The sequence below is a fragment of the Sinohyriopsis cumingii genome, chromosome 3 (assembly GCF_028554795.1).
Source record: "Sinohyriopsis cumingii isolate HCF-2022 chromosome 3, ASM2855479v2, whole genome shotgun sequence".
Lineage (NCBI taxonomy): Eukaryota > Metazoa > Mollusca > Bivalvia > Unionida > Unionidae > Sinohyriopsis > Sinohyriopsis cumingii.
Window position 1 is genome coordinate 110,004,846 of NC_142963.1, and position 19,213 is coordinate 110,024,058.

The 19,213-nt window shown below is 34.6% G+C and overlaps 1 protein-coding gene across 1 annotated transcript in view; it reads left to right on the forward strand.

Annotated features, from left to right (window-relative positions):
• The window catches only part of LOC149803564 (COP9 signalosome complex subunit 1-like), a 76,960-nt gene that overhangs the window by 46,172 nt on the left and 11,575 nt on the right, over positions 1–19,213 (forward strand). Inside the window, exons 10-13 of the mRNA XM_089953297.1 lie at positions 8,438–8,518; positions 13,798–13,935; positions 16,154–16,240; positions 17,160–17,207. Coding sequence (XP_089809423.1) covers positions 8,438–8,518; positions 13,798–13,935; positions 16,154–16,240; positions 17,160–17,207 — 354 coding nt within the window. The remainder of the gene's footprint in view (positions 1–8,437; positions 8,519–13,797; positions 13,936–16,153; positions 16,241–17,159; positions 17,208–19,213) is intronic.

Genomic DNA, 19,213 nt, shown 5'->3' on the forward strand with positions numbered 1-19,213 from the left:
GTTATATGTTTTGATTGTTCTCCATGAGTATTGACTTGTTCAGCACGTACACTGAGAAATGTTTGATTGTTAGCAGGTAGAAAGAAATAGGCATTCTTAGGTTGCAGGGAAAGTCACAGTTGAGATATTTAGGGGTTACAATTGATAGTAATCTGAAATGGAACCTTTAGGTTCAATAATTATGCACCGAAACAAATAATGCTTTAGCTTTATTAAGATGTTACTTATCATCTTACTCACCATTGCAGAAGAGTTTTTTCTCTCGTTTTAGAAGATGAAATTGAAAAAATCCAAAAATGAGCAGTCAGGTGTGTTGCAACAGTTTCTGACTACCCCCTGAAAGCATTGTCTCAATATTTAATAGTTGTCTTGGAAACCATTAAAAGAATGTAGACTGGAAAATAGATTGATTCTTTTCTACGAAGGCCTGAAAAACAATGTAAAAATGCCATGCCATAACTTATTCAAACCCTCAAAGAACCAGTAGAAATCAACATGAATATACTTGTATGATACCATATGCATGAACTGAGAGTTACAAATTTAGCTTCTTAGTTACAGCTTCTTACCCAAAACAACCAAAGACTGGAATTCATTAGCACAACTGCCAGAAGCTTTTCAAAACTAGTATATACTAGGACACATTTGTTCTAAAAAAGTTCTTGTTGTAAATTTTGATATTATGCAGTATAGTAATGTCATTATGATGTAGCATTGAGCTGATGAATTAGTAAACACATGTCTATACAGTATGTTTAATGTAAAGCCTTGTTTTGAAGCTTGGAGTTTCCATGACCGTAACAATCAGCTTTTCAAATGAATTTATGTCACAACAATGGGATGCAGAGCACATGTTTGCAAATAGCAGATATGCTGTGAAAAGAATCGATGAGGGCTGTTCCATTTAAACATACATGATACCCAGGGAAGGCAGTTTTTGAAAAATATGTGCTGGGTTACTTTGATGTCACAGAGTTCATTTTAAAATGATAAGGACTTTTAAATTGCATCTATGGGTGGGTATCCCACTTTAAAAATGCCTTCCATGGGTCCCATGTATTATTTAATGGAACAGCACTGAGTGTATATTGAACACACAGTTGCTTTAATCCTACAATTAAATCATTTGCTTCATATTTACTTTTAGATTCATTCTCTCAGCCATGTAAGTGATAGTTATGGGCATAAAGACCTAATTTTAGTGGTACTGGATATCTTAACTGGATTTGTTATGAAAAGCAGCATTGTGCAGTGAAGTTGGGTTTTGTATAGTGCTTTACAAATTAAAGTTGACAGAGACCATTCTGTGAAAAAGACTTTCCAATTTTTACAAATGATCCAACATCAAAAATGACCATGTTATGTATATTTGATTTAATTTATTGTTTGTTTGTGAGTTTTAATTTTTCTAAATTCCATTGCATGTTATTGTAATTTAACTTTGTTTACTAGATTTGACATTGTCCAGATATTCAATCCAGTTCTGTTTTACCTGTTACATTTTTTTTTGATAAACAACTAATAATAGAAACACTGTATCTAGTTTCTGACCTTGATTCAGAACCAGTAATAGTTTTGGCAAACAGCTTTCTTTTTCTTTTTTTTCTTCAGTTCTTTATCAGAGTAAGAATTATTAAGCTAAGTCAAGGCTGTACCTGGATGACGTGAAAATTATCATGTAACAGACTTTCAATCCTTCTGGAAAGATGAACTCTTGACCCCCATCTGGGAATCTGTTTTGCGCTGTAGTTAGTCTTATAACTGATGGTTTGATAAAGGATTGTCAGCCAGGCTCCAAACATATGTTGTGTCCAGTTTTAGTTGAAATTTTATTTATTGAATTTCAAGTGATTCTTTTCCTTGGAAATATATAAGTGCTCCTACAGAATTCTTGGATAAAAACATTCATTGGAAGTTATATTGAATTCAAAACTGGAATAATATTTTCTTTCATCCAACAGGAAACTGTTGACATAACAGCACTTCACAGCTTACAACAGACATCATCATCTTCTAATTTGGATTTTATCGGGATTCAAACTCGGTTTCATTTAGGACATTTTATTTCTAGGACTTCTGTTTTTTAATTCTTGGATTAGTTTTAGATTTGATTCATAAAACCATAAGTTCTTTTCTCATTTTTCACTTCATATTCAAGGCAAATAAATTATTTGTTAAATTTTACAAAGCTTGTTGTCTTCACTCTTTACCGTTACTTTTTATAAGAGCCTAGACTCATAACATCCACTACTGCTAAGCATAGAATAAAAGCTTACAAGAGACTGTCATGCAAGAGAATGCCCCTAAATTTAAAAGGTTGCATCCTGATGTCAAGTCCTTTCAAATCTGTATTAATACTGGTAATTTTTTTAAATATGTGTGGATGCTGTAATTAAAATTGTGAACAGCTTCTAACAACTTCAGAAGAACTGCTCAACTTTCTTGTACTAAATTTGACCACAGGGTTATAATACAACATAATCTTCCTTAGCAGAAACCTCCACATAGTGGAAATCTGTATATAGTGGCCATTTTCAGTGATCTCAAATGACAGTCCTTCTATAAAAGTTCTTTATATAGTGATCACCTGTCTAGACAGGGGACAATGTTTCTGGGTGAAGAAATTTGTGGACATCATGATGTAGCATGTGCACGGAATTCCTTGCAGCTCACCACAGGTGCTTTGTGGCTCTAAACTGTACCTTAGCTTCTTTTGACTGTTAGCCACTCACTTAATAATTTCATAACTGATATGATCCTTCTTCAGTCAATTAAAAGAGTAGAGTTATGATGGACACCCAAATGATTAACACATTGGTGATTCTGAATATTTTGTAATTTAAAAGACATGTGAATGAGTATGGGTAACTTGATCTGGCAGTTTTATTAATGGTTAGTAACACAAATGAGCATGTTAACTTCAGTTTAGGTCAATTAGTACTACAAGGCCTATGCTTTTTGTGTTACAACAACTCTTTACTTTATAAATGAAGATTGTCAGTTACAGTTAACAGTAGGTAATATAAATGATAATAATTTTACATTTAGATTTCATCCAGAATCACTATGAACAACATACCAAAATATTGGAATGAAATAATATTATGCTGACCTTTGACCCTTAGATGAAGCTAACTGTTGAATAAATTTTTTGTAATTTTAAGTTTAAAATTATTTGAATCTAATAGTGCTGAAAAATATTGTCAGATTGAATCCTATTTCAGATTAAAATCTTTTTCATACAACTCACATTGAGAATATCAGACCTGTATATAAATGACAATTTGCCATGTCTCTTGCCTGTCCTTTATATGCTGATTTCACTTATCAAGACCCTTCAGGAGGGAACATGTTCCATCCCAGGTACAATACTTATGGTAAAATGGAGAGATAGGAAACACCATTTATATCAAGCTGTATGAGAAATGAAAATTCATAAGATAGAGAAGGTAAAAGATAAAACGTTGAATCTAAGTTAAATTTATATCATCATCAGCTTTATCTAGTCATGGTCATAAACATTCTTTTCCTTCATTGTTTCAGAGCAATTAAAAAGCTTAAATAGTACTAGAAGACAAAGCCCTTGTGACTGTTGTTGGGTTAATTTTAGAAAATGTATGAATTTGCAAAGACTGTTGTACTTGCTAGTCCAGCCCTACATTTCAATGGCATGGAGATTTGCCTGCCTGGTTGCTGAATGAATGACCCGTTTTCATGGTGCGCACTAACTTGAAAATGCCTTGAATTTTGAAAAGTTGGTTTCATCCTTGAAAAGTCATTGAATTTGTGGAACAAACCCATGACATTTCTCCAGCAAATACATTAGCTGATCACATTACATTAGGATAACTTTTTTTGCTACCTCTGAATCCAGCCCAACCAGAAAGATGGAAAAAATTGTCTTTCTGTCTATGCAGTATGTAGACAAAGGGAAACAATTCTTACAGGTTAACTCCCCTCTCAATCTGCTAGGCTGCTACCAGTATATCAGGTTTCAGTCAGTTTTTTAATTTCACTCCATGCATGCTCTAGACAATGCTGTGAACTCTTCAAGTTGTATGTTAAATTTAATCTTCATCTTTTCTTTTTCAGTGATATAGTAAGTTGTAATGTTCTTTTATGTGCATACAAAAGTTGTTGTGAAATTTATTGATTTTTTGAAAAATTATCAGACTGTTTTCATCATATTTGACTTTGAATGTAAAAAATATATTTTCACTGGTTGAATCTTTTAGGCACTGTCTTTAGGCAGTTACTCTAATTATAAATTGTTTTGTAATGTGGTTGGCATTTATTTCAGTTTTATGAATTTGTTTGTTTATTCTCCTTAATTGCATAGATTACAAGACAGTGCAAAAGATTCAAAAGTAGTAAAGTATGTTCATGAGATGTGCCTGCTTTGTGCCATTTGCTTTTCATCACACACTTGTAAAGTGTGTGCAGAGTGGACAGAGAATACATGGTCTTATGTCCTTAGAAAACAGTTCAAAGGTCACATAAAAAGAGCAGTTTCTTTTCGCAGAATGAGGCACTAAGTCTGTGTCCCACTTAAGAACAGGGGATGCTGAGATGACCCCTTCTACCCTGATGAAGATTCAGAAAACACTGCCAGATCTTAATGCAGTTGGAATGAGAGATGACCAACCAAGAGTTAGAATCATGCATTCTGCATACATGCCAACCATTACACTTTTAGTGTAATCATTACATTTTTTTCTCACTAAATTACGCCTTACATGTAAATGTATTCATATTATGGATTTTTAGCTAATCCCCCTCCCAAAAACATTAATAATTTGTTTTCTCATTTTTATTAACATCCCATTATTCTTTCAGACCGTACTTTAGAAAAGATGGCTTCTTTGTAACTACAACATAAGAGTACGCTTGTCCGTTGACTCACTTGCACTTTTCTAACAGTATTCTGTATATAGGAGCTGCCCTATTTCCAAGAAACATGCTCGGTTTCTATTTGGAACAGTTGTATGGCTTAGTTAGGAGAGAACAGACTGGTTTTCTAATTTTTAATCTTTGCTTGCAGATTTTTTGTTCAAATTCATATCTGGTACAGAACCAGTCTGTAGGTATTTGGTGCTAAAAGTCAGGTCAGATTTATTCTAGGCAATGCGTGTGTTAGAGCAAAAATGTTTTTCAAATAATTTCACAGATGGATTAGAAAAAGACAAAAAAACGTTCAAAGATGAATACATGAATTACACATTAGAGCGTTACATGCTAGGCCAGCTTCACGTCCCTTGCAGGCTGTGTGGAATGGATTTTAATATTGGTCATGGTGGTAAAACTAAGGAACCTTGAATTAGCTCATTTTACTAACTCTAATACCAAGGTAATTTCTTTTTTACAGCAGAACTAAATTGTGGACATGAATTTTATAGATGCAGAGGTGTTATTTACTGAGTTCTTAATAGAACACTGACTACCCCTAGCAGTAGAAAACTACGTTGGTCTTTGTTCAAACGGATGTTTCTGATTCCAGAATTGCAGAAAATATGCATGTGCAAGAACAAAATCATCTAATATTGTTTGGTGTTTAGCAGAAGATAATTCACTTAAAATTGCTGAAGCCATGAAAATTTGGCCATTTAGTATTGCAACAGACAAGAATAGTGATTATGATGACAAAAAGTTGTACCCAGTCTGTGTAAGAGACTTTGACAATGAAAGAACAAAGTCAGAGTGCTCTTCTTTCATTACCAGAAATAACAATAGATTCTGCTGGAGAAAACATTTTGTTTTTGTTGAATAATGCTTTGAATAAACATAAGTTGGTAGAACTGTATGTGGTTTTCAGCTGATAATGCATCAATGATGACTGGAATTCATAAAGGAGTTGCATTCTGTATTTTAAAAAATGTCTCCATCACTGTACATATCAGGTTGTCCCTGTCATATGATGCACCTTGCTGCAGGAAAGGCTGCCGATAAATTAGAAGGAGAACTCCTGTAGTATCAAGTTGGCATTTTACCTGACAATGTACTTCATGCGGACAGAGTTGATGTGCAATGGCACCTTATTTCCCAGCTAAAAGACCCAATAACTGGAACATATATATTTCCTCTTCTTTGTCAGATAATAAAAGGAATATTGGTTTTTTACCATTCTAATGCTGACAGTGAGAGATTGTTCAGTATTATAAACAAACAAAACTGAATTCAGATTCAGGCTCTGTAACCCAGCACTTGGTTCTCTACTGGTGTGCAAAACATCTCAGCTGGTACAAAGTGTTTTGAAATGCAACATGAGAGGCTGTTGCTTTTTAAAGCTTGAAGTGCTATATATGAAAACTTGCAGCAATTGATGTTAAAAGACCAGAGGGGTAAATAAATCATTTTGTACATATGCTCATTGAATTTTATTATGTTATATGTGGTTTACTCTTTCTCTGCTCGGATTACTTTTTTTGTCCACTTGGATTACACTTTTTCCTCGCCAGGGGTTGGCATGTATGATTCTGTCTCTAATAAATAAGGCTATATTTTCAAGATTTTTGATGATGGAACAGGAAATATTTCAGGATTCCATTGGGGATAAGCCTTTAGCTCTGCCCATGAGGTGTGACAGTCCTAAGTCAAATATTATCCCACCAATGGGGCCTGAGGGTGCAGAGTGACAGCTATCTCTGCCAGTAAGGCAGGAGTATACAATGCCCTGTACTCTGCCCATGCAGGACAGTATTTGAGCCAGACAAGTATATGTATTATTTGACTTGTACCTATGTATGTCTGACTGGACAGAACAAGCCACATACTTCAAAAGTTATGGTATCTTGCGCAGAATGTACCGTATAGTAAAACTGATGAGCCGGACCAAACATTAATGTACCATTTTAGAGCAAACTGGCTTTAATCATAGAACTGTATGTCTGAGCCGAACCAGCATTCTAATATGCCACCACTTTTAATGGCATATCCCTTGGAAATAATGATGCATGTCGATGATACAGCATCATCATTACCATATGCCCATGGACTCAAGGTGTACAGGATGTGGACTATCCCTAGCTAAATGATCAAATGGAAATGCCTGTATCATCTGATCCAACATTGGAATGGACAGAATTCAATTTTAAGGCAGCTTTGGAAGAAATCTGTCATATTGTGTCTTCATCCAAATGTCTGCCTCCACCTACCCTCATCCCTACCTACAAGGTCCAAGTCTCTGTTGATGTAGATCAGAGTGGTCCAAAAACAGGCCTGTGGGTCATTAATTATAATTTTTTTATGACCAGCACTCATGCGAAAAGTAAGTTCTATAATTGTAGTATATATTATATATATATATATATATATATATATATATATATATATATATATAGTTACATATTCTCCAGATAATTTATTGGATGGAGGAAGTGAATTGATGGGTAAAAGATGATTTTTCCAATAATATTTACCTATCACATTTCATATAATCCCTCCTACTTCCATGCAATTTGAGCATCCTATAAGGTCTCATTCAAGTAAAAAAAATAATCTGGTTTAATCTCAATATACCAGTAGCCACCTAGCAGAGGTAGAGCTTCCCTTTGTCTATGTATGTGTATGTGTGTGTGTGTGTGTGTGTGTGTGTATATATATATATATATATATATATATATATATATGACAGATTTCCTGAGGGCTGGACTTAGAAGTAGCAAAGAAAGTTATCTTAATGTGGTGTGATTCGGTGATTATTATAGGAGAAACATAATTTACTACAAAATTTGCACTGTCAGAATTCTTTGAATCTATATTAAGGAATAGAGAAAGTTAAAACTAAATAAAGTATGTAAGATCTTAAATTCGGAATTGACACAATTACCAGATGAAATAGTATCCCTTTTCTTCAGTGGCATACTAATTAGTGATGTGGTTTTTTTTTCATTTATAAGAAAATATATGGAGAAAGTTGACTTTCCTTAAGAAAAATACTCCTTGTAGACGCCCTTGAAAACTCATTGAAAAACAACTCCTGAGTGCTGTATGAGCCATGATTTTGCATTAGTTTATTTTGTGCCCAGATCACAATGTCAGAATTGGAAATAAAGTTATTGCATTTAGAAGACTAAATATAATAGAACAAAAATGATTCCCAAACATTCTGTCAGATAAATGTGATTATCTGATGCTAGGTATAATCTAAACTGTATTTTGCTGCATTTGAAAAGGCATATTCTACCTACCTTATTCTTGGGTTCTGTTGTAATGCATAGTACACATACTGACAGATGTCAGAGCATTGTTAGTATGTGGTATATGATGTGATAATCTATATTTTTAAAAGATGAATGAAATACCTAAAGACATTGATAAGAAAATATTCATTATCTTGAAACAGACTCGTTAAAAACAAGTCTAAATCTTCTTGTAACAAAAGGATGCGTGCTGTTGATTTCAACATAATTTTTATGCACATTTTACCTTGTTCTTTCAGGACAACTTGCTACTAGACATGTACCTTGCTCCACATGTGAAAACTCTCTATACTCAGATAAGGAATAGAGCCATGTGTCAGGTAAGACTGATCATGTTTGAATGTAAGATGCTGTTTATGTAACTTGAAGTTTTGGCTCATGCTGCAAACTTGAAAGAACAAGAGAGCTAGCTAGTGTCATATCATTTGCATTATTGTTTATCCCCAAGTTAACCTCACCATTCATTTGGATCACAGCAGTCTGAGCCATGCTAGTTTTTAGCCCATAAGGCCAAGTGGGTTTATGGTATGAACACGCATCTTTCATGCTAGTTTTTAGCCCATAAGGCCAAGTGGGTTTATGGTATGGCCCCGCATCTTTCTTGCTAGTTTTTAGCCCATAAGGCCAAGTGGGTTTATGGTATGGCCCCGCATCTTTCATGAGTTGTGTGTAGTCCTTCCAGAAGATTTATTTTTACCACTGTAGTGACCTTATTTCTGATCCATTTTGAATCAAGCATGAAATATGAGTTGGGATCATCAAAATCTTGCTCAAGTTTAGTGAGATTCATGCATATTAATGAGGTAATATTACCTGATTGGCTAACATTGTTACCACTCTGGGGGCTTTAATTCTGATTAGATTTTGATAAAATTTGTAAGATATTCTTATGTCATAAAGATCTTGGATGAGTTTAATAATTAGCAAGATCCTCTTATACTAAAGGTTATTTTGCCTCTGATTGGCTGAGCTTGTTTCCACTCTGGAGGCCTTATTTCTAATCTGATTTTTATAATCTAGATAGAAGGGCTTGTATCCTCTGGATCGTGGCTGGATCTGATAATGACTTAAATCCACAGATATTAATGATGCAGTTTTGTATCTGATTGGCTGAGCTTGTTTCCACTCTGGAGGCCTTATTTCTAATCTGATTTTTCTAATCTAGATAGAAGGGCTTGTATCCTCTGGATCGTGGATGGATCTGATAATGACTTAAATCTACAGATATTATTGATGCAGTCTTGTATCTGATTGGCTGAGCTTGTTTCCACTGTGGAAGCTATATTTTTGATCCAGTTTTGATCATGCTTCGAATATGCTTATATCATAAAGTTCTTGGACTTTTCAGGAAGAGCAAGGTTCATGCTTATTTATGAGGTGGTCTTGCATGTGACTGCCGAGACTTGTGACAGCTCAGGAAGACGTAATTCTTGATGATTTTGATCAAACTTGGACATGCACTTGGGCGATTTTGAAAGTAAGCAGGATCCACCATATTAATGAGGTGATACTGCATTTGAGCTTGTTAATTACAGACCTGCCAACTCTTACAATTTTGCCATCTTATGAAAATTACCCTTTAAAGGCAGACTTATGGCATACAAGCAAAAACTACGGAAAATGATTGTTGTCAAAAAATCCGGCTAATTGGTTCATCTTTGTTTTATTTGGATCCAGGTTTCATCTTAGAGTTAGTGAAATTAGTCTGGGAACCAGACAAACTTTATACAGCAGCACCACAGATGCTTTAAATTGCACCTTGTTGTTCATACAAAGTGTCTGCATGATCAAACTGTTGATTATAGAATTTTTTAAAATGGTGTCTAGAAAGTGATGCACATTTAAGACGAAAGGGAAAATAAGCTTCTAGAAAAGTGTTAATAATCAACACACAGAAGAATAAAAAGAAGTATTCAGATTCTTGTGAATAAAAGCTGGAAAGGACACAATTACATTTATTGGACATCACATGCCAATTTGAGCATGTCTTGTGGCGGGAGATATGATTGCTGTCATCATGTGAAATGGAAAAGAATTTCCAAGAATTATGTCAAGTTGAGAGATAGCTACAAGCCGTTGAGTTGCATAGGGTTTGGAACTAAAGTTTGTGCAACTGTACTAGTGGTAAATAAAGTCTACGTGTACTTTACAAACTTTTCAGTTGAACATAATGTTTATCGTCGATGTGTCAAACATTTAATTACACTTTCCAGCTTTACAATAGCAGTTATTGATATTTTGTTGCACCTTTCTGAAAACTGGTCAGTCTTATGGAAAAAAAATCAAATGCTTTACTGAGACAGACTTGTCAGGGTATGCAGGTCTGTTATTACCACAGTTGAAGTCATATTTATGATATGTGGGGTTTATTGTTACAAACATCAAGGTTGTAGATTACTTGGAAGATGAGTAATGGATTGCATATTATATGTGCCTTTTTCCCTAGAAGGAATTTTCATCAGGATATATTGTTTTGGGTTTAATGCCATTTTCCAGGCTATACATGGTGGTCAGGTTAACTAGTGGTCCAGAATATTAGTGAGGCAGATCTCTCATTCAGTATGACAATGATGATGGTCATCTTGAAAATCTTGTTATTACTAGGCCTCCTAAATTGATGCATTGATTGACATGGGTTTTTCATCAAAACACTCTGTATGACGTCTGATTACTCCTTAATGAAAAGCATGCCAATCTTGCATCCAGTATGGCCACCATGGCACTCATCTTGAAAATCTTGTGGTCACTAAAGAAATATGAACAGCACTCAACATTTCAAAAGAAGAAACTCTAATCTGGGATTCCTAGAAATCATTTCCTGCCAGTAGAGTTAAGGTCTGTTCAGGGGTCTTTTATGTTTACAGGCTACCTCAGTTTAGAAGGTCACAAGAATTAGAAGTACTTATATGTGTACAGTCTACCCCAGTTTAGAAGGTCACAAGAAGTAGAAGTACTTATATGTGTACAGTCTACCCCAGTTTAGAAGGTTACAAGAAGTTGAAGTACTTAAATGTGTACAGTCTACCCCAGTTTAGAAGGTGGTCACAAGAAGTAGAAGTACATCATAACATATATGTGGGTCTCTATAGTATCTTATAAGTAATTTAAATTACTTAGGGAAATCCACATTTTATAGCAAATAGGTGACATGAATTTGGTCGGTCCCTTGTCTGGTCCTTACATCTTTCTGCCTATCTGTCCTTGCATTTGACTGTCCATTTGTCTAACCTTCCACCCATCTGTACATTACACTTTCATTTCCACAAAATAACTCCCTTAATTGTTTTTGCATTTCAACCAGATTTGGTAGGCAACTTGATGTAGATGAGACCTTAGTTGAGTGCGATTGTCTTTGTTCTATGTCATTTTTGTGTCAGAGATATAGCCCCAGATTGTCACATGCACACATGTTCATTCAGCACAATATCACCATTATCGGTCTTTTTCAACAAAGTTTTGTATGAGGCGTGATACTGATGAGATCTTTGCTAAGTTTGATTTTTCAGCATTTTATGTCAGCAGTTAGCTGGGTAGTAGCCCATCATTGTCATATCCACCCACTTTCTGCACAATAACTTCCTTTGATTATTATTGGATTTCAACAGATTTTAGGTATGTGCACCTTGATATTGTTGAGTCCATGTTTGAGTTTGATTGTCTGCATTCCTTGTCATCATTTAGCAGTCATAACCCCTGTATATCAGACATGCACACTCTCATTTCTACACAGCAGCTCTTAATATTATTATTGGATTTTAGCTAATTTCTGTTTACAGTTTTATATTGATTTTATATTGACTAGACTTTTTAAGAGTCAATCACAGTTACAGTTCCTGATTGTCAGACCCACACACTTTCATTTCTGTACAGTTAGTATGATGGATTTTCATTCAAATTGTATATGCAGCTTAATCCTGATGTATTGAGATTTCAGCTGAGTTCAGTTGTTGGTATAATTTTGCAAAGCTGTAGTTCATGAATATCAGTATAGCCCACTTTTATTTCCTCAAAAATTATTTTGTATTGGATTTAGGAAATGAAGTAAACAGCTTTATATTGATGAGACCTTTACCAAATTTGATTCAGTGTTGCTGAGTTACATCATCATCATGATCATCTGACTCTCCCCATGTCCTTTCTTTGCAATAAATCCTTTAAAATTCCTTTAGGATTCAAACAACTTTGTTGTTGATGCCCTGGCCAACTTTGATTTTTGTCAATATTTATCTGTATCATCATTATGCAAAGTCATGGTTCCAGATTGTTGGATCCATCCACTTTTATTTGTACAATAATTTCCTTATGATTGCATAGCAACAAAATTTTGTATGCAATTCCATATCGCTATAACTTTAGTGGAGTTTACCCACCAACCTATTTTTATTTCAAGCAAATTTTATATGCATCTATTTGTTGTGAGACCATGTAGATCTGATTGTCATTGTTTAGCATCATCCGTAGTGTACTTAGTTTTAAAATGTACTTTAACTCCTTTACTATGTCACAAACTTCACCAGAGGTGTGTTGAAAACAAGTACAATATAGGCATATGTGACTTACTGTCATCTGCATTTTCGAACTGAAGCAGGGACATACTATAAATACTTGCTTTTAATTCGAGTCAGACTGCAAATAACAATGATCCTGATCTGTGATAGCATAATGCATCTTCAGATCAGGGTCTGTCTTGTGTTTTCTACTGATTACTCCTAACAAACTGTACAGACCCAGATCTGCATTATTTGATGGCAGATCAGAGTCTGAGTAGTTTGCAGCTGGACTCGTCTTATAAGTGAGTATATATGGCATTATCTTTAAGCTTAAAGCCATTGGTGATCAAGGAATGAAAATTGGTATATTTACACATCATCTTAAAAAGGATATGTCACACACCATGTTGGGGATACTGTCTTGAAGGTCATGGCTGAGTATTTGCATTTTTGTCACATTTCCATTCCACTCCACAGATTTAAAGTATTTTGAGATTAAAGGATGAAACTTGGTGTATTTGTATATCATCACTAGTAGATGTGTTGCATACTGCATTGGGGAAGCAGTCATCACTAGTAGATGTGTTGCATACTGCATTGGTGTATTTGTATATCATCACTAGTAGATGTGTTGCATACTGCATTGGGGAAGCAGCCATCACTAGTAGATGTGTTGCATACTGCATTGGGGAAGCAGTCATCACTAGTAGATGTGTTGCATACTGCATTGGGGAAGCAGTCATCAGGGCCAAGATAACAGCTGATTATTTTGCATTTTGTAAGACACTTTTTTTCATTCTGTTCAACAAATTTACAGCCATTTAGGAATCTCATTTGCTAACTTTACATAGTCCCATACTGAAACTGCAGAATGGTGTTGTTCACACACACACATACACACACACAAACACACAGGATTTTTGGCAAATTCATGAACAGCCTGTCTTGATTTCATAGGGAATACTTATCCTTTAAAATCTTTATATTCCATGGCAAACATGACCGACTAGAGTTTGTCATCATGTCAATAAGTACTTTCATCAAAACTTTTTACTGATGAAAACTTAGTTGGATTTAAATTGTGCCTTCATTCCTTGTTTCGTTATTAGTATTTCAGTCCATACCTATCAGCTGACATGAGGAAAATGGCCTTAGCTTTCAACACCAGTGTGGGAGAGCTGGAGGATGAACTGATGCAGCTTATCTTGGATGGTCAGATCAGTGCCAGAATAGATTCACATAGCAAGGTATGGTGTCAAGGACACAAGGCTCTAACATGATATAGGGAGTAAATAAATAGCTGCAGTGCTTACAGAATTACTCTATTTTGTTACAGATATACTATGCAGGTGCAGATTTTGTATGTGCCAGTTTCTGTCCTTTGCTTTTAGTAGTAAAACAAAGGTTTATTTGAGATTTCTATTTTCACTTGACATTTCACTCTGACTGAATTGGACTGACTGAGCAAAGGTCCATGATAGTGCTCTTTTCATTGAACAGTTCTGTTGCCCTCTTTCAGGATCACACTTACATAGGTATATCAAAATGTAATGGAAGGAGTTAGATCAGTTCCTAGTGATGACCCTGATGACTGAAGTCTAGAGTAGCTTTCAGCAATGTTCTATTCTCAAGGGTATGAATGCCCTCTCCACCTTTACCAGTTCAATTCTCATTCATTTGTGGAAATAGTCCCTTGAGCTTATTCAGTACTAACAATCCATAATGTATGTTGTTACTCATATTTAAAATTTTCAGGCTGCTGAATAAGACCAGATATTATTGAAGTTTTTGTGTATGATTTTAATATAATAAATAGTTCAATGAATCTGTCTTGAGCTGTATGTTGACTTAATAACCAGTCTTTGAGCATAGAATTGAAAACAATGTTCAGGTGGAACAGTTATTTACTAGATTAATCAAAATGTAGATAGAATATTATTTGAAAAATGTTTTCAGTGATTAATAATTGCTATTTCTTGATCAACAGCAACCTTTTGAATTTCAAAAGAGTGTCTAGCAGTTAATTAGGTAGGCCCAGGGTGGTTGAGTGGTCAAAAGTATTTACTTTTTAAAATCACTTACACATCTCACCTCTGTCCATGCGAGTCAAAGTCTTGGCTTGACCAATATGGGTATGTGAGAAAACTTGCAAATAGATTCATATTGGTCAATGGTTCTTCCCAGGTTTCCCCATGGTCTTCCCTCACCAAATATACTGGTTTCCTTATATAACCTATCATGTGATGAAAAATAGCATTAAAGACAGCAAAACTGAAAAATAAAACTTTTTTGCATTGAAGGGATAGAAAGATGAATTGAAAATGTTTATTTTCAGACATCATTTAGTATGTGACTGATTTTAATGTCATCATGTATCAGAAGTTCCAGGGTATTGTGATGTACTATTGCCAAAGAAGATGCAAAGTCTTACCAAAGACTTATAAAAATGGTACTAGCAGCTGCCTTGCTTGATACTTAGGACGAGATTAGTTTTAGGACTGGTCAGCCTGGTGTCAGAATAATGTGACAGGGTGGAACATGATGCCACATGTTTGCAGCATCATGCCCTATTGCTGGACATCACTATAAATGGCCACACTATTGACATTGTAGCAATCTGACTAAAATTGTTCAAGCTACATTAAAAGTCCAAAACACATAGAAACACACACAAATCACTGATGCATTGTTGAGATATTGAACCACCTCTCAATTGTTTTTGTGTATTGGTCTTAGTGATTAGCAGTCATGTAACTCTTCAGTTTGAGAGTGGTTTGTTTATATTACCCCAGTCACCTACTTTAAATATTTTCTGAAATTCATTTACATAATTCCAGGTTAACTATGCCCCAAAAGGCATGTTGTTTTGTAATACCAGATTAACTGTGCCCAAAAAGGCATGCTGTTTTGTCAGCTGAGGTTTTATAATCAGGATACCAATTATCCCCAATTGTCCAAATTAGTTTATGTAAAAACGGGGGGAACTGCAGTGGTTCATTGGTTAGCTTGCTGGACTCGCAACCATAGAGTGTAGTTTGAACCATGCTCAGCTCAGGCCAGGTTATCCACCATGGTTTGTCTTGAGGGCAAGACACTTAACTCCTAATGCCTTAGCACAATATGACCATTCATGTATTGATGTGCTGTTAACCACAGATCATCCAGTACAATCAATAAAAAGTATATTGTCTAGCAAGCAAGGATTCCCTTAGGAATTGAAACTTGGTCTTACTTGTTACTAGTTAGCATTGGTGTACAATTGAGCTCTGCTGTCATCTGACAGATTTTGTTAACCTTTATGTACAGTTGAGCTATGCTGTCAGATGACAGCTTTTCTTAGCATTTGTGTACAGTTGAGCTATGCTGTCCTCTGACAGCTCTATGTTAGCATATTGAAGATACAATTATGATTAAATGTATAAAGTTTTAAAGAGTTTTTAAACATAATAACCCATTTTGCTTCAGATTCTGTATGCAAAGGATACAGACCAACGGAGCACAACATTTGAGAAGTCTTTCATAATGGGAGTAGAATATCAGAAGAAAACAAAGGTACGGCTCCAGTAGATGTTCGTCTATAAGTGGGGGGGGGGGGGATAGAATTAAAATCCAATCTAATCATCTGCCAGAGACCCAGATACTTTTTTGATTTATTTAGCTCACTGTTTTATGCATTTCAGATTCATGATTTTTCTTTATACTTCTTTTCAAAATATGCTTGTCCTGAATGTATCAGAGAACATCCTGCCATCCATTTCTTGAAAGTTAGTTTAAATTCACCATTAAATATGGCCACCAATTGCCAAATTTGAAAACTGTTTAAAGCATATCTCTTTATAACAATAGATTTTAAGAATTCATCCAAATTTTTTTAGAGAATTCAGGCATCAGGTTCTTTCTTTGAATATAGACTGCTACTACTGGCATGAAAACTTTATCTGACTTTTGTGCAGAAATCAGTCATATGCCAAATTGAAGATTTAGAATCCTGGCAAGTTTTTAAAATACAAATATTGATCTGCTGCTGTTATTAGAAATTTAAAACAGTGTAAAATCACTTTTTCTCAAAAACTGTTTAAATAATTATAGGTAAATCAACAGAGAACCTTTTATAAGTAAAACTTTCATATTTATACTCATGATGCTGAACCCAAGAATATAAAAACTTCACATAATATCTTATAAAACAGGATTAATTCATTTACCACGCTGAGTCATAACAGATCCACATGGGTTTCTTTTTTTATCATTAGTTTAACTTCTAAATAATTTTAACTTGTGCGTGCTGTGCAGAAATTGATCTACTATTTGGAATGCCCTATAATTAATGTCATAATTTGTGTTTGGTTCAGAATTGAAAGTAGCGTACAGATTTGGTGGTTGAATTTTGAACAAAGTATGAAAAGACTGACATCGCTATTCACACATGTTTTGCTTTGTTGTTTGCTTAGTTTTCATATTTCTCTTGCAGGCTCTTATTCTTCGGTCAGCAGTTTTAAAAAATCAGCTGCATGTGAAGGTAGTGTAATGAAATTTTTTTAATATGAAATTACAAAATACCTGTCTGTCATTGTGGAACATGTGATGTACACATAATTAGCTTTGAAACTGTGTTTATTGCAGGATTTGTGCAACATGATACAGTAACTTGTATTAGGTATTGATGATGGCCCAGTTTATGATGTCATGTGGCTTATGTTGTAGTGTCATTTGACCCAGGTTATAGTGTTGTGGCTTTGGTTATAATGTCATGTGGCCTAGGTTATGATGTCCTTTGGCCAAGGTTGTGGTGTCATGTGGCCCATATTTTGACTTGTCAGCATATTCCTTTTATTGAGTTTTTATCCATTGCCAGACAAACCTGGAATGGGAAATGGTGCCATTCTTCATAACTTTGTTTCTGGAGCATAACTCCAAAACCCTCCAAGATATCTCTATCAGACTTTATTTGCTGATGGACCAAGTAATGTAAATATTCCTTTAGTTGTTCACAGTTATTCATTTTCAATATTTTAAATTTTACTTTATTTGTTCCTTTGTCCATCCATCATTCACACTTTCATTTTCAGAGCAGAACTCTACAACTGTTAAAGGTATATCTGTGAGACTTGGTAAACATAGATGTTTTATTTCCATCCATCCATTGTTAGTACTTTTCATCCATTATTAGCACTAGACGTGTCTTTTGTTATTCAAAATACTTGAAAGTACAGGATAGTTTATCTAATAGACCCAGAATTTTTTGCTTTTCTTAAAAGTTGATTCTAGCTGATAAATATTGCTAATTTAAAATGAGTTGTGCATACCTGTTGCTATTTGATAGCTAGTACTTTTGCAGGTTATTATGTTGTTTTTGTTATGGGTTTAATGCCATTTTTTAGCACATGATGAGGATGATAATAATAATAATAATAATAATAAACAATAATAATAATAATAATAATAATGACTTTATTTAAAGAGGGTAACACAATTAGCTGAAGAACTAATCAACCTTGAGGCCCTTATACAAAAGATTTTTTTTTTAACTGCATCTCTGAAGCCACTGGATATATTAGATTTGGAAGAAGGTTAATAGAGTGGGCATTTCTAATGTCAACAGGAATACGATTCCAAAGCAAAGTTCCAGAGTATTGGAAACTTTTTTGAATAATTCCTTTTTTGGTTTGAGAATTTTATACTGTTTGGTAGACATGGATTGCAGGTGGGGATTATTACCTGGTAGCCTGTACTGGAATAGTGATTGAAATATTTAGGAGCACTATTATTGGATATCCTGTACATTAATTTGGCTTTTCGCAACTTGATTCAGTTATTATTATTATTTTTAACTTACCAGCTAAATTTTTCTTGCTCTCTTTCAGGATTGATATTAGCCCTAATGCTTTTTTTTGAAGATGTGCTCGCTTTGCTATGTTTTTATCATTTGAATTACCACATACTGTATTACAGTAGTCTAAATAGGGTTGTATGTAACTGTTATAAAATAGTTTTCTGTGCCTTTCAGGGATAAAATATCCTATCCTACTGAAAAGCCATAAACTTGAATTAAATTTTTCCTGATATGTTTGATATATTCAGTCCTTGATAGGTTTTTATCTACTAAAACACCAAGTAGTCCATCATGACAGACCATTTGCAAATTTTTGTCCTTCCTTGTCAAAGTTCATCACTATCAAGATTTGTTCTTTTTTGCCGTGTTGAGATAAGTAATATTTTAGTTTTACCAGTATGTACCACTATGCCAATGCATGTGCACCAGTTGTTTGTTTAGGGCATCCTGTAAAGAAATTTCCAGTTCATGCTTTGTGTTGTGGACGTCTGACAGTGTTCATCTGCATAGAGATCTGTAGATGAAACCGAGTCCCTTAGTAAAAGTTGTAGGTCATTAATAAATATAAATAGCAATGGACCTAGAATTGAGCCTTGTCTTTGATCAATCTGATCATGTCCTGTAGCTTTCTTGATATCAGGTTCACTGAGACATTGTAATGTTGGTGAAAAAAAAACATTCAAAACATTTGC